This window comes from Lissotriton helveticus, chromosome 2_1 (genome assembly GCF_964261635.1).
Source record: "Lissotriton helveticus chromosome 2_1, aLisHel1.1, whole genome shotgun sequence".
Taxonomy (NCBI): domain Eukaryota; kingdom Metazoa; phylum Chordata; class Amphibia; order Caudata; family Salamandridae; genus Lissotriton; species Lissotriton helveticus.
The window spans coordinates 1121483028-1121509735 of record NC_136059.1 but is presented as its reverse complement, the minus strand read 5'-3'; the positions used below and the strand labels follow the sequence as shown (position 1 = coordinate 1121509735).

Here is a 26708-nt window from a genome sequence, read left to right as displayed (position 1 = left end):
CTAACTGCAAAGGTATGGCCTTATTCCTTAAGGAGCGTGGCAACCTCTACAGCCCTTTTCTCTGGTGTTTTATTACCTGCCATATGTAGGGCTGCAACATGAACAAACGTTCATACATTTACGAGACACTACTGTCTAGATGCCTCTTCGAGTCAGGTTGCTGCTGTGGGTCAAGCAGTACCGCAGCATTTCTTCAAATACTGTGAGACACTTTACATTGAAAGTTTTAAATAAACTATGTTTTAAAAAGATTCACACCTCCACAAATTAGTTTTATACTGCTTACTATTCGGATTCAAGCATGTGAACATATGAATGATTTAATACTGGAGAAAAAACACGTTGCTTAACCTTATACTGTGGGTGTCCAGTATTTATATCTTTCATACATTCACATGCACCCTCCCACCTCCACTTTCAGGCAGCAAACTTCATGTCACTCTTGTGCTTAGAAAATCTGAGGTGTGATTGCCCTGGTGGGAAGGGATGATGTGAGAGCTGTTCTCGGAGAGGCTACAGTTCAGTCCTTTCTAAAATGTGAATTGCCTTACAATGTCTCCTATTTAAGATCTACTGTATGAGACTTTGGTTGGCACTGCTGATTATCATTACAGTGGGCATCCCACCTCGACGACGGGGGAGATTCAAGCATGTGAATCTATGAAAGATATCAATACTGGAGAACCACAGTGTATAGGTAAGTAGCTTGGGTTTTTTTCTGCCCCTCTCCTGTAATACAAGAAGTTCAACCCTAGCGGCACTGAAGCACAAGTAAGCTACATTTTGAAAGGAAAAGGGGAACAATCCAGTTGACCAAGAAAATACATGTGCCATTGTAGTCTTTACAAACTAGATATGGTTTCATTCAATATGTAATCACATTTGCTTGCATCCATACGACTAAGAAAATGGAGACTTATCAAACAGAGAACGATCATGGTGTCTGCATGGATACACTGCCAAAACACAAGCATTAGAAATTCTAATGGTCTTCAGGGAAAGTGTACATACCTATATTGATACATGTGCCTTCATTGTTAGTTAAACACGTCTTAAAAAGGGCAACAGCATGTTAAGAGGGGGTGTTTCCTCACCTACTTTAACTTTGCAGTTGTAGATATGCATCTACTTTAATTGCTCTTTAAGCATGGAAGCTTTATCACAATGAAACATCCCACACTACAGGAAACGTGCCTGTCAATGTTAAGTATCTTAGAGAGAAGTTTGTCTGACAGTCATCTGCAATGTGACACTGCTTTTAGATAATGACCGTATTGTGAGCTTCTATTGCTATTTGTTAAAAGCTTTCAGAAGTAAATTCGCATCACCAGATTTTCTCTATCAATGCAAGTGGAAATCTCTGGGAGGAGATGGGGAAGTAAAGTGTGAATGGCCATTGACCTTAAAGTAAACTATACATATTGAGTAGCTATTTACTCGTCAATCCGGAAGGTGTCTTAGTCCTTGCAAGGGCTAACGGACGTGCTATATAAATACTATACAAAAAAGTGTAGCGTAGGAGGTTTATTTGTGTGTGCATTTAAATCGTTTTGGTTCGTCCTCAATAACTGTAATTCTGTAGGATGACACTGTACTCTATTCCAGAGATGTCTGTGTTTTAATATATAAAGTGTCTGAGAAGCCAGAAAAGTGATTCATCATGTCTATGGAGTGTGGCCATTTTGTTGCATAGTCTCAAACTCCACTCTTTTCTTCATGACAGACTGCAGGGCTGGCTCTTGCATTGGGAAATATAGTACATGGACTGGCCATTTGCGGGCATGGAAAGGCAGAAGACCTAAATAACCGATTACTCCCCGCCTGGATCAAAATCCTGCTTGCTGAGGTCAGGATAATTTCATGTTGTTTAAAATGTGCAACACTTCAGTACATGCATGCTGACGTCAGGAGAACTTTATTTCATGAAAAGGAACTTTGTTTGGCAGATCATTTTATGTACTGAGTGCAACTGATGAACACAATGAAATTTGCCGTATTGTATTAAAAAAGTCTATTTCTAGCAAGATTGATCTCATTGCATGTTAAATCAAATTCTCTTTTGTTGCAGTGGTCCCAGGGACCACTGCCTGCCCTTAAAAAATGAAACTGAAAAGTTTAATTTTTCTTTTTTAAATACATCCCTTTTTCCTTTAAGGAAAACAGGCTGCATAAAAAAAAATACTTTATTGAAAAAGCAGTCACAGACATGGTGGTCCCTGTGAGTGCTGGCCATTCCTAATGGGGTCGCAAATTGTGTTTGTCTTAGGAATATTGTTGAGGCATGCAATGTGTGACCCCATTGGGAATCGCAAACAGTGTCTGAGACACTGTTGTACATTGCATTTAGCGAGTCGCAAATTGCGAGTCCCAATTTGTGACTCGCTAAATGCAAGCATTGTACATCTGGCCCCATGTGCACTGTTGTGCTGTAGAACAATAGATGGACGCAATGCTGAACAATGCAAACATTCACCCCCAGTCACAAGGATCTGGGTTTGATCCATAATTCTTTTGCTCACCATGCCACGTTAGTTTGGACCCAGCCATATGCAAATTAGTCTTGACCCTGTTCCTTATGGGAACAGTCCAGCCTGAACTGCCAAGCCAGGTCCTCCCTGGACCGGAAAGAAGCATCTTGAGACCGGTTTCAGGACTTGTTGCATTGATGCAGGGTCAAGACTGATTTGCATGTGGCTGGGTTCAAACTGCAATGGCATGGGGAGCAAAAAAACGATGGATAGGCCCAGATCTCTGTACTGGGGTGAATGTATGACATTGTTCTGCATTCTGTCCATCAATTGTTCTTTTTGCATTTGTCAGCCTAAGTGGGACGGGTATGCCCAGACATGGGTCCCGTGCTCTCCATGCCACTGGAGTCAAGCTATCCTGGCTGATGATGGCTGAAAGCCCGAAACCGCTCCTAGGATGCTTGTTTTCAATCCAGGGAGGACCTGGCCAGGCAGTTCGGGCTGGACTGTGCCCAATGGGCGCAGGGTCAAGACTGATTTGCATATGGCTGGGTTCAAACTGGAGTAGCATGGGGAGAAAAAAAACGATGGATTAGGCCCAGATCTCTATACTAGGGTGAATGTATGACATTGTTCTGCATTCTGTCCATCAATTGTTCTTTTTGCATTTGCTGTTGTTCTGTGTCACCACTGAGTACAGGAAATGTGTACATTAAGATTTGTTTTAAATACGTAAATGTTTATAGTTACAAGTTGTTTAAAAAAGGTATGTGAAACATAGATTGAACAACCAAGACCACATAATTATGGATGCCCCTTGTAGTAATTATGAACATATTTTTGGACATTTCAAGCACATTTATTTAGTGTGGCATTTTTTTCATAATTATCATTATTAATGGACGTTCTAGCTGAATATATACTTCCCTAATTTGAGACAAACCAGCTAAATTCCCATTTAATGTTTAAAAATTTAATTACCTGTAAATGTAATTTTTTTAATAAATATTTCTGGTGTTTGGACATATGTAAATAACTCTTGCACATGTTGATTAGTAATATGTAAAAGGAACATCCTAGTAGGTATGAATAGCATGTGTGAGACACCATGTTCCTCAACCTCTGCTCCACTTCCGTTCGTCTGTTCTTATGATAGGGATGATGCTCATGATGTACACTTCCCAGGATCTTAGGTCGAGCTGGGATTCTGGTCCGTGCAAATGGTCCTCCATGGCCAAACTTGCATATCTGTGTTTTGATAACAATTGTCTCACGCGACATTTTAGGTTTTGTATTTTTTTCATAGTCTTCTATTGGGAGAAGGTTACATTTTTGTGTAATCTTCTGCCATATTCTGAATCTCACATTGCCATTGGTTTTCTGCACAATGGGCCACGTGTATGAAGCATTTTTGCTGTTGGAGCAGCCTATCGAGCCGTTTCCCACTGCAAAAATGTACAAATGTACAAAATACAAATTGCAATTCAGTAACACATTACTGAAGCCCAATTTGTGTTTGCGATTCGATATTTGGAAGAGGCTTGCCTTCCAAATACTGATTCGCATTGTTATATACGAATCTTTAGCAACTGAAATGCGGTCGCAAAACATTCACATTTTACCACCCACATGCAGTTGGTGGTAACCGATTCGCACATTGGAAGGGGTCCCTGAGGAACACCTTCTCCTTTGAGAATGGTTGAAAAAAATGCCTTCTCTTAAAAAATGAAAAGAACATTTTCATTTTTTGTTTGAAATGCATCCCATTTTCCCTTAATAAAACCGGGCTGCATTTAAAAAAAGAAAAAGCAAGATTGCTTTATTCAAAAGCGATCAAAGACATGGTTGTCTGCTGACTCCAGCAGGTCACCATCCCTGTGATTTTTGCGATTCCCAATTGGTGGCAAACTGAGACCTACCTCATTAATATTCATGAGGTAGGTATATTTGCGACTTGCTAGGAATAGAAAAAAGTGTAAAACACATTTTAGTATATTAGTGTTGTGATGACCAAATAGCGAATCGCAAAAATTTGCTGCTTGGTAATTGCAAACACTAATGTTAGTACATGTGGCCCTAAATGTTCTATTGTTCCTTGGCTTTTTTTTACCAACTTCTTATGCAAGTGCCTGTTGCTTTGCCTCACTAAATTGCCCTTTTCTCAGGTACTCATAGACCATAACGTGTGTTTGTAAGGTGTTCTTGTCTGCATGCCTGTTTCTTTCCACGGACTGGTTTTCATTGCAAATGCAAATATGGCAGCCAAAGAGGAGCAGCAGGTGGCAGCCTTTGTTAAATCGTATTCCTCTCCAAAGAAAGACAAAAATTACATTTCTATGATGCAAAGGCGGCACCTAGAAATTGCTTATTTTGTGCGTTTTTTCATTTCCTTTCTTAATGTTGGGCATTTTCCACAAAAAAGCAGGTTTGAAAAGTGGTCATTATGGCAGGAATTATTGTACTGAAAAAGTGTGGACTGCCTTTATCTTTTAATTTTTGGGGAAGTTAAAAAAAAAATGCTTGAAGAATCTGATACCACAGGATCTGGGGGAAACTAATCATGGATCCATTTTGAAACCGGGTGTTGAATTAGCACACCAGAGTACAGCTCAACTCCTAATCGAGGCCTGAATTTTCAAAGAACATTTCCATTGGAATTCTTGAAATACCCAGCCACTGTTTATATGGCTTAATTCCCCTGGGTTGCTCTTTGCCAGCATAAATGCCAGCATTCGTAAAGCGCACAGCTACCCCCGGAGAGGTGTCCCGGCGCTGGGGGCCGCCGGGAAGATTAAGCAAGCTAATGCCAGAGTCACATGGAGGTGGGCTTACCTGCCTCCGGAGCCAGGGATCGAACCATGAACCCTGTGGTCCGCAGTCAAGCACCCTGGCCGCTGCGCCCACCTCTTCCATTTATCATTGATTGCACAGTCAATTCATTGACATTCATTTATGATTCAAATCTGTTTTATTCATTTTTTTAAAGAAATAAAACATTAACTCTCACCTACATCTAGTGGATGGTGAGGTCTAGCAGTGGGATTTATTAGAGGGAATAGAGCAGCAGGTTTAGGAGTGGAACAGGAGAATGTGGTTGAAAGAGCAAAGAAGGGCTAGGTGTGGGGTAGTCCAATGGGTGGGAGGCAGGTGGAGGTGGGGGGTCTTCCTCTCTGCTGTGACTCCATCATGACGCATGCAGAGTTCCAGGGCTAGGTTGCAGGGACTGATGATACAGCTGTGTTCAGTCTCTGCTATTTTTTTTGGGCGTTTTATATCACAAAAACTAGACCCGAAGGTATCAGAGCGCTTTACACTAGCACCAGTTGCGTTACAGACAACAGACACGTTCATTTTTTGTTGGTCATAGGGAGATTAAGTGATTTGCCAGGATGTTGAGCGTCCCTGCCGAGACTTGAACCCTGTTCCCCAGATTTGAGGTCGACGGTCCTAGCCGTTAGGCCACATCTACTATGTTACTCTGTTGCATTCTCAACTTGTGCGAGCCGAGCACTCGGATATAGGTCGAGCTGGAGAGTTCACTGAAATCCTGCGCTGGGAATCAGGGCCCACATATTGTCCAATTCTGGAAATGTATTGTCCATGGAGGCCGTTAGTTTTTCCATTCCGATTTGGTCCTATAATTTCTGTAGCCAGCCCGCCCACGTAAGCTGGCGTGATGTGGTATCTGTGCCCCATTTGGACGTGATGACCTCTTTGGCCGCACATAGCACCAGAGTGATTGCCTTACCTTTGTTGGAGTGCAGCAGGTATGTCAGCGCATTAAGAAACCCTAGTTGTATATAGCTAGGAAGGTTAAGGACATCTGTTTCACAGATCTTGTTGATATCTTTTAACACATCTTTCCAGTATCTCTTAAGTTTGGGACAGTGCCATAGGAAGTGGGCAGTGTTCCTGTGTGGTCACAGTTATGCAAGCATCTATCGCCACTATTAACGATGGATTTAGCCAGTCTAGCTGGGGTGTAATGCCAGTAATGTGTTGTTTTAAGCAGGTTTCTTTCCCTGTGGCACTAAAGGAAGAGGTGCTGGCCCCGTGGAATATATCCCCCATTCCTAGTTGGGTGAAAGAGCATTCTAGCTTCGATTCCCATCTTCTCTAAGCTTGGGATTTGTTGGAGTCTGCAGGATTGTTCAAAAAGGTGTGTATGCCTAGAAATAGGCCTTCATCATTTTGCTTGGCAAGTAGCCATTTATCAAATGGTGTACCATGGCGTGGGTGACCCAGTGTTTGATGGTGGTGTAATGCCAATGTTCCCAGGCCAGGATTCCGTAGCTGGATTGTATGGACATTCATTTAGATCGTTAACCACCATGTACTTGCCCATCTCCTCCGGTTTAAACTAATGAAGGATCACAGCATTGTGATCATCTTGTCGAAGTAAGTCTATGGCTGCGCCCTTTAGATGGGCTTGCCCGAGAAGCTCTCCATTATCAACAAGCTACAACTCACATGAATCCAGTCGTCTGGCTTAATGTACAGAAGCGAGTTGAGATCCCACATCATCCCATTACTGAAAGTCCTCCAGCATCGTATTCCTCTCAAATTCATATCCAGTAATCTCGTCCATGCTTGCAACAGTGCACGGTTGCACTTAAATGATGTTCTTTACGGTGCAGCATCCACAGTGCAGTGTATCGACTGAATCTTTTCATTCTTCTGCACGTAATGGAGAGAAATGTTTAAGATCTCCACTTTTCAGTTAGTGTTCGACTAATTTTGATGTCTTCACCACTGGTTCATTTCATTTCAAAAACGTTCTTCTTTTTCTTTCTTTTTTCTTTTCTTTGCGGCATAATTGTTTCAGCCCTTGCTCCCTTTGCTAATGTACGTCTTGGTGGTTGTATACTAGGTGCATTGTGGAAGGAACCCATAATGGAGCAGCTAGTCTGGCCTTCCCATATTCACATGTAACCCGCCCAATCTGCCCATCTGATGAATGATGCTGTAAAGCAAAAACAATCAAAAGCGAGGCAAATCTGTTGGTGCACTGCATGCTGGTCCTCTTCCTCTCAGGTGGAATGAGAATCACTGCCATTTGAACTCGTGGGTGATAACTGGTTTGTTGATACTGTCGCTCTATAACAAATTCTAAACCAAAAGTTTAGTTTTCCCTCAACATCATGGAGAAAGGTTTCTAATAGCATATCATTTGGGTGTCCATGCTTGAGAAACATGTCACAGGTATATCATCTCCATCAACCTCGACAGCATAAACACCATTCTGAACATTTTGAGATTACACGTCTCTGTCAACCAAATGCCTAGAATTTTCAATAAACCTTTGTCTGGAACTCTAAAAATTCCACCCCTCTCATCTGAAACTTGATCCAAATTGTATATATTTTTTAGGTTTCGCTGGAGGGCGGAGCTCTTAGCTCCGCCTCCAGAGAAATCTGTAGTCTTCAGTAAGGGACTCTTGGAATACGCCCTCTGTTTCATTGGCTAGCTCCATAAATGGAGGCTAGCCTCCAGAGAAATCTGTAGTCTTCAGTAAGGGACTCTTGGAATACGCCCTCTGTTTCATTGGCTAGCTCCATAAATGGAGGCTAGCCATTGGAACAGAGATCTGTCCGTCAAGGCCGGACCAGATTCGGGGGCGTTCCCGCGATTTTTTCCCTGGGCGTTCCCTCTGTGTAGTAATGCAGCGGTGGGCGGAGTTTTGTTTTTTATTTTTTACGAAGTACAGGTCATTGCTTTGTTTTTCTAGCCTTCCTGCCCCCCCCTTCCACCTGTCCTTGTGCCTGTTCCCACCCCCTCCCGCTGTCCGTGTCACACTGGAAGTCCATGGGCGTGCCTTGCCGTTCCCGCCCCCCCTCGCCCACCCGGCATCTGGACCGTTTGTGGTTACACCCAGCATTTGCCCGTAAAAATCAGCCCCCGCCTGCCTACCTAAGGAGAAGGGCCGCTGCGCTGCCCGCAGCGACCCGGAAGTGGTTGGCCGGCCGGAAGTGCCCGCCCCCGCAACCCGGGGGGAAGAAAGAAGCATGGCGGCCGGTTTGCAGGGCTCCCGTGATGCGAGGGAGCCCTGCTGCATCTAGGAGAGCCCAGGAGGAGAGGAACCCCGCCCGCGGCCCCAAAGCGACCGCCGGAGGAGTGCTGCAGGGAGCAAGGCTCCCGCCAGAAGACAGTCGGTGAGTGGGAGTTCCATTTGTACCGTTCTTGGATGTGTGAATAGTGAGTTAGTTTAGCATTAGTAATTTTAAAGTGCGGGTGACAACAAATGAACATACAATACCCCAAGTTACTTGCGCCTGCATTGCAAATACTGAAGTCAGCTCTCCTCCTAATGAGGATGACCAGACTGCTAACCAAAATGGCAGTCGATGGTGCTCCGCTCTAACAGGCGGAAATGCACCACAATACTCTGGCGTTTTGTTCAGCGAGAACTTTTCACAAAAATATAACAGTTCGGTAATCCTGTGTTTTGGACTGGTGGTGCTGCGGGGGACCCGTGGTGAGCCAACCCCGCATGAAAGAACATATTTGCTGGTGAGTCCTGGGCCCCTAACACAGGTGGAGCAGTCTCTGTGGATTGCTTGGTCTAAAACGACTAGCAAAGTGGGCCTAAATGGACAAACATTGAGACTGGTGCAGTTAAGACGTTGCCCTGAGCCCTGGAGCTGAAGGTGGCAACCACTGGGGAGGAACTGGATTGGGCCCTGCTAATTAGCATGCTGAGAGGGGGACATCCAGGCACGGATTTGAATGTTCACCACAAACACTTTTAGTGTGTGTGTCCTTCCTCCTGTTGGAACGCTGCTTGGTCTGAGCACCCACTGTTTTGAGCCCTTCAGGACTACCTCCCCTGGGCTGACAAGGCTTGAAACAGATCCAGACATGCTGTCTAGCAGTTTAAGAGGGGCCCGTGCCACAGACCAACCATGGTGGTTGCCAGAAATAAAAGTAAAGGCACACTTAAAGATTTACTCCAGCAGCATTTCAATAAAAAGAAATCAGATGCTTCCCATTGACAAACCAGACCACCTAATACAGTCTTCAATGGGACCACTATCTGGGCACATGTTGAACATATTCAACTAGTTTGTAAAGTAATGTATGCTGAGATTAGAATTACCATGTTTAAATTGTTTGTTGCCGAGACCCAGCATGACTGGGTCTCGGCAACAAATTAGGGACAGTCGTTATTCTATTTATAGGCAGTTCAAGCTCTGGTTAACATTTTTCAAGTTAATTTTACAGACTTCACTATAGGGGGGTCATTCCACATTTACACACCTGACCTCTCCAGAAGCCCACCACACAGAAGTGCTTTGAGAGACTACCTGCAGCTCACTTATAGATCTACATGACACAATTGATCATAACCACCTAAAGTAATATGCGTAAATATCCCTGCAAAGTATAAATGGCTTCTGTATGAACTCGCACTACTAAATATGGACATGGGCCTTCTATATCCCCACTGACTAGGCTCGCCCCAGGTCGGAGACCTTCTCCTCCCACTTCTTTTCTTCATCCACAAGGAAGACAGCAGGTGTGGTAATTCTTATTTGAGGAGGGTGTTGTTCAAAGTTAAAGACCACTGGAAGAAAAAGGAGGGGAAATAGGTGGGATTGTGGGGTATCAATAGAAATCAATCCCTCTCACTTGTGTCACTTTACTCACTGAACCAGGGCCAGGAGCAATTCTTTTTCTGAGGACTAGACCTTACATTGGAATGGGCTAAAGGCCCCCTCATGGTGAGAGGACACCTGAACCTGTTCATGAACTAGGAATTAGATCAAATGCAATACAATTATGGAGGGATGGCTGTCCTAACGGATCTAGGGACAACCCATCTTGATGGTCTTGGATTGGCAGAGATATAGGCTTCCCTTGGGCAGCGACTAATCCCATTTTTCGTCCACCTGTGTGTGGCTAGCTCTGGGTGTGTGTGTGTGGCTCTGGGTGTGTGTGTGGGTGGTAGTAATTGCGGTCTGCTGAGCTCGTCCGTAGGGTACAATAGTTCTCACATTTGCGAGAGATTAAGCTATTGGCAATGTAAATGACAATGCCATTTATTTATCTGTTTTCAAAACCAACACATAAATACAAATTTTGTCATTTGCAATGCCAATAGCTCTAACTTCTCCTAAGGCGAAACCGTTGCATTGTAAATGCTTGTTTTTAGATTGCTAAGTGTTAGTCTTCTGGATTGGCGTTAACATCTAAATACAGTTCACTCACCCTTTCAGCTCCATTTTGTCTGCCACTCGGTGCCTGCTCCAGTGCCGCTCTCCCTATGCCCACTTCCGGTCTTAGTGTGGCTTATGTCCTCTCAGAGTGCCATGCCATCAGGCAACTTCATTGGGCAGAATCGCACATTTTGCACTAGATTAATAAACAAAAATCTGAAGTGAGGCCATACATTTGGGCTGAAGGGATTGCTTTTTCTATGGTTTTCGCAATTAAGGTAATAGTGATTCATAGCATGGGGCCTCAAGATATGTGTATCTATTTTGAAGACCGTTTCAAGTATTTTTGTCTAGCTCCGCAGTTTTCCCCCATATATTTACTGCTGTCACTTCCTGTGATATGCCTCCAGCATTGCCGCAGCCTGCTTTTTAATGAAGATAGTCAAAGAGCCACTTCCTATGATGTCTTCAAATTCAAAATATGCTGCTTAGTCCATTTGCAAATTTCTTTAGGACTTTACACTGGCTCCCAGAGCTCATGATACTGCTAGTTGTACTATGACATTTTAGGAATTGAGAATATTGTCTGTACTTGTACAATTGAAAGATTTTGTTTAGTATTTTAAATATTTCATTGACGTGCATCAAAATGCGTTTCTCTTGGTTTATCATATAAGTAGCCTAAATATCTTATGTATCCCAAAATAATCTGCTTATTTGGACTTTAAGAATTGTGAAAACATGTTCTATATGCACCAGTGACATATTTGGATTTGCTTGTGTTTTTTAGGGGTGTCCCACAATGCAGCGCCTTGCTGCTGTCAGTGGATTGGTCGCTCTAGTGGGTTCAGAAAGCGGTTTTATACAGGTAAGCACAAAATAGATGAGCTCCATTTTAATCAAGAATGTACATTTTCGTAATGACCATGCACAGCTCAGCGCCCACGGTCATGCATACATTTGGAGGTATGGTGATATTCGTGATAGTCATCGGGCACGTTGCTGTGTGATCATTATACTTAAGCATTTACGGCACACCCTTCTTACACATGGCTTATGTTTTTGTAATTCTGGCTGCTGCACTCATCTTGCTCATGTGATAAGGTGCGGGAATGCACTTGCCCAGCTATCATCACCTTACCTGAACTCCAGCAGAAAATGATTCTTTGTCAGATCAGCGTTTTTGACTTCTGTTTCACTCCAAAGTAGTGGGGTCAAATATATTAGTAGCTGACAGCACACAGTACCATAATGCCACTTTTATGGAAGACCGAATGCTCAGCTTCAATTGACGCAACATTATAAGTGTTTCCTTCACCTTCTTCTTAAATGGAAAGAGCCTTTGAAGGAAAGGAAGAGAGTTGAGAATAGAGACTGATGCAGCAAAAATCAATATTGGACATGTAATATTCTTTTCTCTAGTAGGAGACATTCAAAATTGAATTTCCTTGTGTTTCGTTTGAAGGCACTTCTAATCCATGTTTGCAGCGCCAGCAAAATATCATACCACAGGACAAGCCTTATGCCTAACTACTTGATGTATTTCACTGCTTCTAAGCTTTCTGTCGCTCAAGCTAAGGTCTGGTCTATTTAGGACACGAGAAATGACCTATGGTTTCTTGTTTCTTTGTTTTAAATTCCTATACACAACATTTTTAGGCAAAATATATGCATTTTCTTAAGTGTCTGTACATTCATCCTGTAGCGGAGCGGAGAATGTGTAAAGTAAACCACGCTACTTAAGGCAAACAAAAACATATATTAGGCTGTCACAAGTAGAGCATCAACATGCATGAAGGCTTCACCTTTAAATCTCCTAAATTTGTCAAAAACATGCACTACACCTCTTTGTCAGCTTGATCTCACATATAATTAATCAACTATACCATTAGCTCATCTGCAGCACCTTTTAGCAACCCAAATTCTCACAAAACTATTGATGTTGGGATCATACCTCAGATCTGCTACTAAGTCATTGAGGTATTTGTTTCAGACTCCGTAATTGGCACTCACTCCACTACTTTACAGTAAGAGTGATGTTCTGTTCAGCTGTGGGGTAGCTCCTCAGATGTCTTAACTATTCCTCCATTATGAGTACCCCAAATAGCCTTCTAATGTAAGCAATACTGCACTTTGCACACTTCAATCAGATGTTCACATCGTATACCCAGGGAGGTCTAGGTTTAAGTACCTAACAGGCTCCCCGCATATGGAAATAGTTGGCTGTCTGAGTATGATTTAATATTGAAATATCAATTTCATAATGAAGACCACCATAACGTACTAGAAGTTCATTAATTTGAACTTGAATTGTTTTGCTCACAGGTCTGATGTATGTGTGTTCATTTTCCTCCCTTCTGTGCCAGTGAGTTGTTTTTTCAAACCCACATACCCCAATTTTCCCAGACACTGTTTGTACCTGCACCTGGAGAGCACCTAAGTATATCTATCCCTGCTTATGGTACAGCCTAGGAGATCCTATTCACGCTTTAAACCACACAACCACCAATGCAGTCATCCAAAAGAATTTGCCTTCTTGTCCAAATATTTATGCTTAAGAAGTGACTATCTATATATAGCTGCCCTAATGAAAATAGACATACTCCTCATCCTCTGTGATTCTCTAGAGAATCACCAGCAAACCGTGCAATTCTGATTCAGTCATTTACCTGCAGATTCCTCACCTTTTTAATATTTTCCAGGTGTGACACTGTATCTGTAAACTTGTTTGCAGTACCTCGACTTGCCGTGCAGTTCTACACTGACGCCGTTCCACTCTTGGAATGACGTGCCGAGCTTAGATGGGTGCCACCCCTGCACTCAGACCTTGGTTCCTTACTTTCCACACCACCAGATGCAGATTTGGAGCTACCATTGTGTCTCTCAGAGACATTTGCCTTGACATTTTCACTGTGCAAGGAATGTCACCCCCAAAAAGGGGTGACTCGCAAACAAATATCTGATACAGATTCTCACCAGCTATGCCAGTGGCGTCTGGGGTCAGGCCACCACTCCAAAGCCTGCAACAATGCATGCTGATTAACCCGAAGGCCATCGGGGATCTCAAGGCAAAACTTTACATCGCCATGCATGAATAGACTCCTTGTTAGAACTGCTCCAAGTCATGGTCCATGGCGAAAGTTTGATCCTGGTCCCATTTCCTGAGTAAACAAAGTCGCTTTAGAGGCATTGTTCGTCATAGTCCAAACAGCAAGTTAAATTGAGAAAGAAGCACAAGAAATCAAAGCAAGATTCTGCCCCCTTGTGCCACTCACATTCCCCTGAACAGGCACGGGGCAGCACCACAACTCTCCATATCGCCCCTGAATTTGGATGACTTTTTAGCCAATCTCACAGCTGGTTCCAGCACTACTTGAGTTTCTGGGGCTAACAGCCACACAACATCAGATCAAAGAGTTCTACGCTGCAAAGCTCTGGCTTTTTGGATCCCTACCGACTCCCTCTTGTGCACCTTTAAGCACCAAGGAGTCGCGAGGCTCTCCATCTGGAGTACTGCTGGTAGGTTTTCCCTTGACACCAGTTGGATCCTCTGAACCCGTCTTGCCTCCAGCTACAGACCCTACCCTCCTTTCGGCACCACGATCTACACCAGCCGAAGAAAGACGTTTTCCATTTAATAAGGCACTGATGAATACCTTATTGAGGGCGTAGGTCAACCCTTGTTCTGGCCCCCCCATTCAGTTGACAAATTGCCACATGCCACTGCCCTGCTCCAGGTAACCCTGCTTTTCACTCGCAGCACCCTTGCCCGAAAGCCCAGTGGTTTTAAGCCTCTACTAGCAGGTCTTACCACAACACATTCCCTACCACTCGCCCGACAGGTAATCTAAGCGGGTGGAAATGTTTGGGAAACAAGTACTTTCCTCTATCAGTCTAGCACTGCAATCAGTTAAAGCCAGCTGCTTGTTGGGAAGCTATTCCCATGCCCTTTGGGGCTAAGTGGCACAAGTCCTCCCTAGTGTGCCCTAAGATCTCCTACCTGTTCTCGCTCAGGGAATTCAAGACAGTTGTGATGCAACCAAGTTAATCATTTGTTATGGTTTGGGCACCACCACATCTATCAGGCGAGCCATCGGTATTAGTATTGCCATTCTCTGCTGTGCGTGGCTGTGATTGACTGGGTACTCAGGCGATGTCCAGTCCGCTCTGATGGACATGCCCTTCAATGGGACTACCCTGTTTGGCGACAAGGCAGATTCTGCTTTAGAGTGGTTTAAAGAGTGCAGGGCTACTGCACTCTTTCTGGGCCTGCCTGCCCCACCTCGCCAAATACAGTTTTACTCCTCCTTTCGCAGCTTTGACCGAGGTGCCCAAACTGTTCAGCCTCAACAAGGAACCCATCAGTTTTGCGGTCGGGGCCTTTGTGCTCCCCAACCCCACCCCGTGGCCAAGGCCAGTGACCCACTCTTTATACCCCTCCCCTCCAACCCCACCTGCCAAACCTCTTTAACGTGCCCTTGGAGGAGCACAGTTGCCCAGCGGGAGGCCAAATCCACCAATTCTTCCCTGATTGGTAGGCAATAGCATTGGACCGGTGGGTTATATGGATCGTTTGCAAGAGATACTCTTTAACCTTCCTTTCTTCCCTGCCACACCTTCCACCATCCCCAGCGACTGACGGGGGGCATTTGTCCTTTTGTGACAGGAGGTGCGAGCCCTTTTGGCCAAAGGAGCTGTTGAGATTGTGCCAGCTCCAGAAGCAGGACGTGGTTGTTATTCATGCTACTTTCTTGTGGCCAAGAAAGATGGAGGACTGCAGCCTATTTTAGACGTGTGCCCTCTCAAACGCCTTGCTCTAGAAAGAGAACTTTAAAATGCTCACCCTAGCCCAGGCACTATCTGACCTTGGAGACTGGGTGGTAGTGTTGGATCTGCAGGATGCCTACATTTCCTTATACTTGTCCTGTCGACCCTCATGCGCCATCTGTGGTTTGTTGTGGGACAGGAGCATTTTCAGTTTGTGGTGAACCCCTTTGGACTAGGCATCATATTCTACGGCGAGGACACCGAGCTCATCTTCTCCTTGTCAGACGATCCCTCCACCACGATGGCCATCTCCCGCAAGTGCAGGGTGAGCATTGCTGACTGGATGAAAGAAGACTGCCTAAAATTCAACATAGACAAAACAGATGTGCTCATCTTTGGGAGCTACACCTCCCCAAAGAGTGGCACCTGGTGGCCTTTCAAACTAGGACCCTCACCCACTCCAGCAGACGGTGCCTGTAACCTTGGCATTGTCCTTGACAGCAAGCCCACCATGAATAACCAGATCATCTCACTCTCCTCCATCTGCTTCCTCATTCTTCACATGCTTCGTAAGATCTGCAAATGGTCCCTGTCAACACCAAACAAACCTTCATTCAAGCCCTAGTCACCAGCCAGCTAGCCTACTACAAGGCACTTTACGTAGGAATCCCCTCACACCTTCTGAAGAGACTGCAAACCGTACAGAATTCTGCAGCCAGGCTCATTCTTGACTTCCCAAAGCGAAACCACATCACCCCCACCTCAAGAAGCTCCACTGTCTCACCATTCAGAAAAGATGTCAATTCAAGATGCTGTTCTACACCTACAAAGCCCTACACAACCAAGGACCAACATACATCATCCACTGCCTGAACTTCCACCAACCCTTCAGACACCTACTCTCTGCCTCCATCTCCCTCCCTCCCTCACAATCCCTGCATCTGCTAAAGCAACAGTGGAGGCAGCTGCTTCTCCTACCCAGCTGCAAAGTCATGGAACCACCTCCACTTTCACCTCCTGATCTCATCCTCTCTGTTGGAATTCAGAAAGGAACTCAAGACCTGGATGTTCAACTGAACCTTTCCAAAACCGCAGGTTCTCTGTGCCTAGATATCCTCACGGTTGATTAGCCGTGGCTTATAAGTCCTGTTTGATTGATTGACTTTCCCTAACTCAACAACTGCCTGTTAAAGGCAGGCTCACCCCATGTAGTCATCGACCACCTCCAGACTAATCCCAGCCTCCTGTTATACTTGAGGTTTACTTTCAGTGTGCCAAAATCACACATGACTCCTTCTTTCATCTGAGCCATTGTTGACACAGTTTAGTTTTGTTCCTTTTCCCTAGGAAAGAGAGTCCAATACATTCGGGCTATGGTCCCGATCATTTAGCTTCAGTCCTGGATTTTAGTGAGGTCGACTTGTGAGGCTACTGGGGCTGATATGTAGACTGCAATGGGATATGAAGTTCCAGTAGTCTCGACATCAATGGGACCTCTCCAACAACCACATCCAGATTTCGTAGAAGACTGCAAAAGACCTACAGTCCTGGTTGCTGAACTGCGATTAGGTCAGGGGAAGACCCCTGTGTCTACTCCACCCTGAACTGACAGTGCTGACTGATGCAACGCCTCTGGCTGGGGCGACCCACAGGGAGACGTAGAGATCAGAGTACCGCCTCCACATCAACCTTTTGGAGCTGGGGGCCATGTGGTTGGTGCTTCTATCAAGTGGAGGCTCGTCAGATGCCTTCTGCATCCTGCTGGTCAAGCAAGCCATGTGGCATTGCAGGCTACTTAGTGGGATATGAAGTCCCAGTGGGCTCAACATCAAGGGTACCTCCCCGACCATGTTCAGCTTTCATAGGAGACTGTGAAAGACCTGCAGTGGTGGCTGCTGGAATGCGATTGGGTCAGTAGCAGACCTCTGTCTCTACTCAGTCCAAACTGACAGTGGTGACTGATTCATCGCCTCCGGTTGGGGCTACCACTAGGGAGAGGTAGAGATCAGAGGCCTCTGGTCTCCTGCAGTGTCCCACCTCCACATCAACCTTCTGTAGCAGAGGGCATGCACTTGGTGCTGAAAGCCTTGCTTCCTTCTGTCAGGAAGAGGCTGGTTCAGGTGCTCACGGACAACTTCAATGCCTGGTGGTATTACAACAGTGGTGAGGTTTTGGGCATTATGCCAGAAGGAGTTGCAAGTTTGGAAATGGCTAGACCGCCACAGAATTTTACTGGTGGTGGACCACCTGGTAGGCTATTTGAACATCAGGGTAGACGAACTCAGAATAGTGGTGCCTAGCAGATCACTAGTGGCAGTTATACCAAGAGGTTGCTAAAGGCCTCTTCTGCTAGTGGAGAGGTCCTTGCCTAGATCTATTCGTCAATGCTGAAACATGCAGTGCCAGTGTTTCTTCTCGTTGGAGTTTCCTAAGCCTCTCTCGCTTGGAGACACGTTCCGCCTCGAGTGGAACTTGCCATCCCTGAATGCCTTTCTGCCAATTTCCACTCTTGCCCTGAGTTCTCAAGAAGATCAGGATTGGGCACAGAGAGTATGTTATCCAGAACTCTCGGGCGTGAGCATATTTCCTCTGATCAGGCTACCCTTCTGGGAGGACTGTTGTCTCAGCAAGAGGGCAAGGTTCTACACCTTGGCATACATAATCTCCACCATCATGCTTGGAGATTGAGCAGCAGCAGCTGAACACCTTCGGCCTCCTTCAGAGGTGGTTGATATCATCTTGGCAGCTAGACGTTCCTCAACAAAAACTGTATACTGTTGTTGAGACTAATGTATTTTGTCTCATGACCGGCAAGGCTTTGCTTCAGGCACAGTTAAAGGTTACCTTTCGGCCCTTTGGACTTCTTGCAGTTGCCAGATCAGCCCTCCTTGTTCAGTCACCAGTTGTGATGTGATTTTTTTATAGAGCTACAATTTATGTTTCCCCCTTCTCCTTTTGTAATGCCACAGTGCGACCTTAATTTGTTCCTCTCTTATTTCATGTTTGTTTGAGCCATTTCACAGCTGCCCCTTACAAATTCTTACTTTAAAAACAGCGTCACCATCCACTCAGCACAACGTGTGAGTGAGCTTCAGGCCCTCTGTGTTAATCGATCATACACTACCTTCTTTCCTGACAAATTGGTTCTGTGGACTGAGCATCATTGCTTTAGAAGATTGTGATGCTGTTCCATGTCAAACTAACGCCTTGCCGGTGATCTATGCTCTACCTCACTCGTTTAAGGAAGAGGAGAGGCTCCATCGCTTGGATGTCAAAAGAGTGCTCAGTTTTTACATTGATTGTACCAAGAAACACCGGATGAATGATCAGCTATCTGTGGGGTTCTCTGGAGTGACAAAAGCCACAGCAGCGCAGAGAAGTACCATCTCTTGCTGGATTGTGCTCTACATTAATATTTGCTAAACATTGCCCAAAAAGCAGGCATCAGAACAACTGTGTACTCCTCCTACCAGGATAAAAGATGCTACCTCTGCATTGCCATGTGGAGTTCTTGTTTTACATATGTGCCAGGCAGCTTCGTGGGTGCCCCTTCATACGTTTACAAAGCAATATCGCCTGAACAGTTGGGTTTTCCGAGAGGGTCGTTTTGCCCACTCGGTCCTGCAGGACTTTCTATTTTGAGTTCATTCACAGACATGCCTCCAACTAGATACTGCTTTGGTATCTATTCAAAAGGTGTGGAATCTGTGGTCAGGATTCTCTATCAGAAGAACAAGTTACTTACCATTAATAATGCTAGTAGGGAGACTATTGAGTTGCAGATTTCTCATCGACCCTTCCGTCCTCTATTAATAAGATACCAAGTTGAAGAATATACATACTGGTCACAGCCAATTTGCTCTTGGGGCTCTGTGACTTGGGGCACAGACACAGACAGCCTGGAAAGCAACTGACATCAGCACGCAGGTGTGGCACCTGCATAAGTTCTGCACGCCATTTCTGTAGCAGAGCGGAATCAGTGCGAATCGCGTGGCACCACCTGATGTTGCACTGAGGTACTGCTGAAAACTTTCCGGATCCAGTCTGGCGCCTGTGTAATATTCAATAGGTGAGGAATCTGCAGCGAGATCTAGTCTCTACCAGAAAGAGTATTACCGAAGGTGGGTAACTTGTTAGTTTGTCCCGCTGGTTCTGTCATAATTTTCACAAAACTTCAGAACATTCTCCAGTGCTGTGATAAAAGCTTGATTCTAATTTGATCTGTTGTTGGACTACTATGGTACGGAAGCGCATTGCTGCACTACTTATTTGGTATCTGGGTGATGGCAGGGTCGGACCAGCTCGTAGGGCAGCCTGGCAGTCCTAGAAGAGCTAGTTTGACAGTTCAGGGTGTGGCCTGCATGTTTTTGGCAGTCTGTGGCCCTGTGTTATTGTCTGCTGGACTGGTATTTAATGTGGATTACCCTAAGATCACCATGAACATTGCCTGCAGCAAGCACTAATGCATATAGATTTCCATACCCTGCGAAACACCTATAAAACGTCTGTAAATTTCAAAACTACTCAGATTACTAAATGCTGTCCTCTTTTTTATCTAACTGATTTGTCTACATGGGCCACTTTTATTTTCGTGCATGGGCCAATTTTCTACCCAATCCAACACTGGGTGTCCTCTCTTGAACCAGTGCACCACATGTTTGAGTTGAGCCACCTAGAGGCTGGTCCTAAAATCAGGAGCACCTGTAGATTATGATCTAGAAATAGCAATGCCACATCTCAAACCACAGTACAATTGCGGGTATCATCTTCTCCAATCTTGAAAAGTATAAACCTGAAATAGGACCCCGGAATGAACATCTGAATTTCCTGGAAAAAAAGACTGGGCAGCATTGTCATTTTGTACCAATCAACCATACCCATCAATAAAAGGGAAATCTGCATCCAAAATGTAAAACCTTTTCAAGATGAGGCATCAGCCTTTAAATGCCCTCAAAATAAATAGCACCCAAAGGCACACTCTCACTTCCCTTTTGATCATAATCCCTCTTAGAAACATTGTAAGATTGCCTAACTTTCAGCACATTCTGTGTGAAGTATGATAATATGAGGACCTAGGCAAAGTCATGAAAGAATGGTTTCTATATCTGGCCGACTATAGTATAGTGTCTATTTCCGCTAAATTTAGCCACTATTTCTACTGGCAGTGGGCAGGAGGTGTTTTTGATCCAGGATATTGTGTGCTCCTTCCGTAGCTAATTTAGGGCCCCATTATGATGGCGGGCGGATCGCCTGTGGCGATCCGTCCGCCATAACAACCTCATTTACCCCCACGATATTACCATGGCAGGGGGTACAGCGGCGGACGGAAAGCCCGTCTGCCGCTTTTCTGCCGGTTGGCAATCGTCACGATTGCTGGCCCGGCGGGACTCTGGCACAATATGGTGGCGGTGTCTGGAAGGCACCGCCATCCATATTATGATGCCTGGCGGCTCAGACCTTTGCATGGTGGTGATGAAGCCATGGAAAGGCAGGCGGGAATTGCTGTGGGGGCCCGTTGCAGGCCCTTGGGGTGGTGGGGGACTGCACTTGGGGGGTACCTATGGTACCCTCTTTATTGCCATGCACAAGGTGGCAGGCACCGCGTGATGCCTGTCACGTTGTCCATGGCAAGGCACAACATGCCTCTTTGGCATTGCGGCGGATGCTGCTTACAGCAGCACTCGCCGCAATGATAAAGATGTGGGATGCAACCGCCAGGGTGATGGTCGCATCCTAGCCGGGTCTGGTGGCTCAGTGGACTAATGCATCCACTGCAGCGGCCTGTGTTCGACCTCTTCTCGAATCTTGAAAAGTAAAAACCTGAAATAGGACCCCGGAATGAACATCTGAATTTCCTGGGAAAAAAGACTGGGCAGCATTGTCATTTTGTACCAATCAACCATACCCGTCAATGAAAGGGAAATCTGCAGCCAAAATGTAAAACCTTTTCAAGATGAGGCAGCAGCCTTTAAATGCCCTCAAAATAAATAGCACCCAAAGGCACACTCTCACTTCCCTTTTGATCATAATCCCTCTTAGAAACATTGTAAGATTGCCTAACTTTCAGCACATTCTGTGTGAAGTATGATAATATGAGGACCTAGGCAAAGTCATGAAAGAATGGTTTCTATATCTGGCCGACTATAGTATAGTGTCTATTTCCTCTAAATTTAGCCACTATTTCTACTGGCAGTGGGCACGAGGTGTTTTTGATCCAGGATATTGTGTGTTCCTTCCGTAGCTAATTTAGGGCCCCATTATGATTGCGGGCGGATCGCCGCCGACGGTGGCGATCCACCCGCCATTACAACCTCATTTACCCCCACCATATTACCATGGCGGGGGGTACAGTGGCGGACGGAAAGCCCGTCTGCCGCTTTTCTGCCGGTTGGCAATCGTCACGATTGCCGGCCCGGCTGGACTCTGGCACAATATGGTGGCGGTGTCTGGAAGGCACCGCCATCCATATTATGATGCCTGGCGGCTCGGGGGCGTGGCTTGGACGCCGATCGGGATGGCGGCGTGAGCTCGTGGCTCCGCGCAGAATCCCGTTAATTCTCCTGTTTTTTGGAACCCTAGGCGGCCCGGAGACGACGCTCCTGCCCTCTGAAGTGTGAGGGGACAGCTGGACACTATTGGTGAGCCGCTGGGGGACTGCAGGCCCCGAGGAGACCGAGTCGAAGAGGCAGCTGAGGTGTTGCCGAGGGTGCGAAGAAAATGGCGGCGTGGAGTTCGGCGGGCCCCGAACTCCAGCTCTGAGCCGAGTTGTCGCCGTCTGGCGAGGGATACTGGCAGGAGACCCTGCGTTCGGCTGATCGAGGCACTGGGGTCGGCGGTGCTGTGCCTTGGGGTCGAGTGACGCTGCCTTGACTCGCCAGGAGCTTGGGGACCCTGGCTGGCTGCCGCCTGGAGACTCATACTTTCCCCCTCAGGCTCCCGAGGGGGGCGGCGGAGCGGAGTGTACCTAGCTGGTTGTTGCTCCTGTGAGTTTCTGTGGAGACATTGCTCTGCCCGGTGCCCGACTACCTGGCACTGGCCTACGGGCGCTGACGACAGCGGGCTCCAGGACCTGTGACGCAGCACCCTGGAATGGCGGCGACTGGAGGGCCGGTGGCCGTGAGATGCACTGAGGAGGGCTCGGCGACATCGACTCGGCTGGGCGAGGGTCCCTCCCCGGAGCTTGACCGAGAACAGCGGCTGAACCAGCGATTGGATGCCATACTTGATGCGATCGCCTCGACTAAGGACGCGTTGCACCAGGACATCGCCCAAGTGGCCACGGGCCTAGGGCTGCTCCGCGCGGATCATGCGAAGCTAGCGGACAGAGTTAAGGACCATGACCAACTGCTGCTGGACCTGAAACCATCAGTGGTGGCCGCGGAGCATAGGATTGCGGATATGTTGGCCCGGCTGGACTCGCTGGAACGGAGGGCGGAGGATGCCGAAGGCCGCAATAGGCGGAACAACGTGCGGGTCGTCGGCCTTCCGGAACGGATTGAGGGGGAGGATGCGGTGGCCTATATGGAGACCTGGTTCCGCACTGTGGTGGCGCCGGAGGGGCTCACTCCTTTTTTCACGCTGGAGCGGGCCCACCGGGTTCCTGCTCGCCCGCCGGGGATTGGCCGCCCCCCCCGACCGATGGTGGTGAGGCTCCTCCACTACAAGGACCGAGATCTCCTCATTCAGCGGGCCAGGATGTCGGGCCCTTATGAGGTGGAGAACAGTAGGGTTACGATCTTCCCGGACTACACCCAAGCGGTCCAGAAAAACCGGGCATCATTCTTGGCGGTGAAGAAAGAACTCAGGGAGGAAGGCGTTCAGTATTCCTTGCTCTACCCGGCTAAGTTGCGGATCATCATGGATGGGGCTACGCACTTTTTTCAGACTCCGGACGAGGTTTGGCTTTGGCTGGAGTCGTATAGAGCGGGGACGGACAGATCACATAAAAGCAGACGAGATGAACCCAAGCGGCCCCGGGTGAGGCAATCGCAACGAATCAGATCCCGCAACAGGCGCCAGCGGGAGAAACGGGAGGCTCAAATGGCGGCGGAGAAGAGGGATGCACTCGCAGCGACGGCGGCCATTACAGGGTCGCAACAGAACAGTGAACGGGCTGAAACGGACTCGGGAGGGGAAGGCAGCAAGACGGGCGAGGAACTCTCGGAGGCGGAAAGCTTGAAGGGGCCGACGGTGACCCCACAGACTTCGGATGGTATCTTTTGCGGCTGAGTTTGGACTGGGCTAGTTCGAGACTTCATGGTAGGGTGGTATCCTGCTGTTGGAGGACGGGATGCCGGGAGGGGAGGCTGAGTGCTTCGGGAGGGATGGAGGCGCGGGGTGCGAGCTCCGCTTGCTGGGGTCGGCGGCGACTCAACCCCCTTGGGCCCTTAAGGCCGACTGTGGTGGAGACCACAGGGTAGGAGTGTGGGACGTTGGTTCAAGGTTTGGATGGGGGCGGCCCTTGGGTTCGTGAGCTCTGTCCTGGGGAGTGGGGTTTGGGGAGTTTTTCTGTTTTGGGGGTGTTTGGGGGGGGGCAACTGCATTGGGGGGGCTGTGAACATTCGTTATTTGCTTTGGACTGTACGAAGTTGGAATGGGGACGTTACCTAATCTGAAATGCCTGACGTGGAATGTCCGGGGGCTGCGAACTATGGTGAAACGTCATAAGGTCCATGCATATATAGTACGCAGGGGGGTTCAGATTGCCATGCTCCAGGAGACTCATCTTACTAAGAAAGAGTGTACTGCCTTGCAGAAACGATGGAGGGGCCAGGTGTTTGGCACCACTTACTCAGCGTATGCCAGGGGGGTGCTGATCTGGGTGAGGGCGGGGATACCCTTTCAATTACTGAATCAAGCTGTGGATCCGGATGGCAGGTTTGTGGCGGTGGAGGGGAGGTTATATGGACGGGATGTGGTTTTCTGCTGTGTGTATGCGCCGAACGCTGATCAAGCTCGATATTTTGATAGCCTCTCTGGGTCTTTGGCCTCTTTCCTGGCGGCCCCAATAGTGCTAGGGGGGGACTTTAACTCGATCACGGATGTGGTTCTGGATAGGTCCCATCCCCCCCTGGTGGACTCCCCGGTGCGCCGGTTAGCCGCGCACAGGAAGGACTGGCAGGATAGGTGGGGGTTGCTGGATGTCTGGAGGGAACGGCACAGGGAAACCAGGGATTATTCCTTTTACTCTGCTCTTCATGACCTGCATGTCAGGATTGATTCGGTGCTCTGCAGTGGATCCCTGGCCCCGCTGATCTCCCATGCGGAGTACTTGGCTAGAACGATCTCAGATCATAACCCCCTATTGGTGCACATTCAGTGGCAGAGAGAGCGCTCAGTAATTCCAACGTGGCGGCTTCGGCCGGAAACGCTTGAAGATCCTGTGTTCTCTGATGCGGTTCGACAAGGCATTGATAGCTATTTCGGAGTGAATGAGGGCTCGGCCACGAGTAGGTCCACTGAATGGGATGCAATGAAAGTGGTGGTGAGAGGAGTGTGTTTGGGTAGGTTTTCAAATGCTCGCACGGCTGTGTTGACTGACCTCATGAAAGCGGAAGAAAGGTTGAGGGATTTGGAGCGCCGTAGGCCAGCTAGGCCGGACCTACAGGCCCAGCTCTTAGAAGCGAAAGAAGTGGTCGCCACTGAGACGGAACGTTTACGTAGCTATGATCACAGGCAATATATCATCAGGGCGCATGCGGAAAGAGACAAGGTGGGTACCCTCTTGGCCAGACTGGCTAATCCGGAACTTAGGGGCTCCCCGATCCTCGGCATTCGTACTGCGCAGGGAGAGATGGTATACACCCAAGCAGCGGTATTGGAATGTTTTAGGGGGTACTATGAGGAACTGTATCAGGGCCAGCTGGGAGTGGGGGCCCAGGACATTGCGGAATACTTGGGGGCAAGGCAGCTTCCGGTCCTAGATGAGGAGGACGCGAAGGAACTGGGCGGCCCGATCACGCTCTCAGAAATACGGGCGGCCATTAAGCATATGGCTCGCAACAAAACGCCCGGGGTGGACGGATTACCGATTGAATTTTATCAGCGGTATGCGGACTGTTTGGCGCCCAGGCTGTTGGTGGTGTACGCTGAAGCCTTCGAGGCTGGGGTATTGCCTGGGTCCATGCGGGAGGCCTTGATAGTGCCGCTCCTAAAGCCTGGCCGGGATGCTGCGGATGTGAGGTCTTACCGCCCGCTATCCATGCTGACGGTGGATTATAAAATTCTGAGCCGCATACTGGCCACCAGACTGGCCCCATATATGACGGGCCTGGTACATAGGGACCAGGCCGGGTTCATACCCACGAGGAGCACGGCGCTGAATATTCGCCGCTTGGTGGGGATAATGGACGCCATCTTGGACGAGGAGGGAGCCCCGGCGGTCCTATCCGTGGACATCGAGAAAGCCTTTGATAGCTTGGAATGGCCGTTCCTGGACGGAGTTTTGGAGAGGTTTGGCATGGGCGAGGGGTTCCGCAGGTGGACGAGGGTCTTGTATGCTTCGGCGGCGGCGAGGGTGCGTTTGGGAGGCCTGGTGTCTGCGGCGTACCCGGTGGGCAGGGGCACGCGGCAGGGATGCTCTCTGTCCCCCCTGTTGTTTGCTCTGGCGATGGAACCTTTGGCGGTCCATGCGAGGTCGGGTGTCAGGTACGCGGGGATAGCGAGAGGCGGGCAGTGGCATTATATATCGCTGTATGCGGATGACTTGCTCCTATACCTGGCTGATACCTCGCGGGCATTGACAGGTGCGATGGAGCTATTGTCGGAGTTCGGCCGGCTGTCGGGCCTTAAGGTCAATTGGGCGAAGACTTGTGTGTTCCCGCTGCGAGCGGACTCGCCCGTTCCTGGCGGCGACTTGGGCGTGGTGTGGGAGCCATCTTGTTTTACCTATCTGGGTGTTCGCATCTACCACGCGACTGCGGACCTCTTGGAGGGCAACATTGGACGCTGTGTTCGGGCACTGAGGGGCAGCTTGTCTTTCTGGTCGACCCTCCCGCTGACGGTTCTGGGTAGGATTGCCCTTTTGAAGATGGTGGCGCTCCCCCGCTTCCTCTATTATTTCCGAACGCTGCCTGTCTGGATTCCCCAAGGGGTCTTCAGAGACCTGAGATCGATGATTATTGGCTTCTTATGGGGGCACGGCCGCCGTAGAGTGGCCCTGAACACGCTCCTCCGCCCTAAGGTTGAAGGGGGCATGGCTGTGCCTGACTTCGAGCTGTATTATCTAGCGGCGCAGCTGCAGGTTCTTACACAGAACGTAGCTAGGGTGTTCCGGGGTCCAGAGGAGGACCGGGACCGAGGGATACGACGCCACGTG

At 47.8% G+C, this 26708-nt stretch overlaps 1 protein-coding gene across 1 annotated transcript in view; it reads left to right on the top strand.

Annotated features, from left to right (window-relative positions):
* FOCAD (focadhesin) overlaps nucleotides 1–26708 on the top strand; it is a 1210644-nt gene that overhangs the window by 916398 nt on the left and 267538 nt on the right. The window contains exons 33-34 of the mRNA XM_078675948.1: nucleotides 1724–1846; nucleotides 11415–11492. Coding sequence (XP_078532074.1) covers nucleotides 1724–1846; nucleotides 11415–11492 — 201 coding nt within the window. The remainder of the gene's footprint in view (nucleotides 1–1723; nucleotides 1847–11414; nucleotides 11493–26708) is intronic.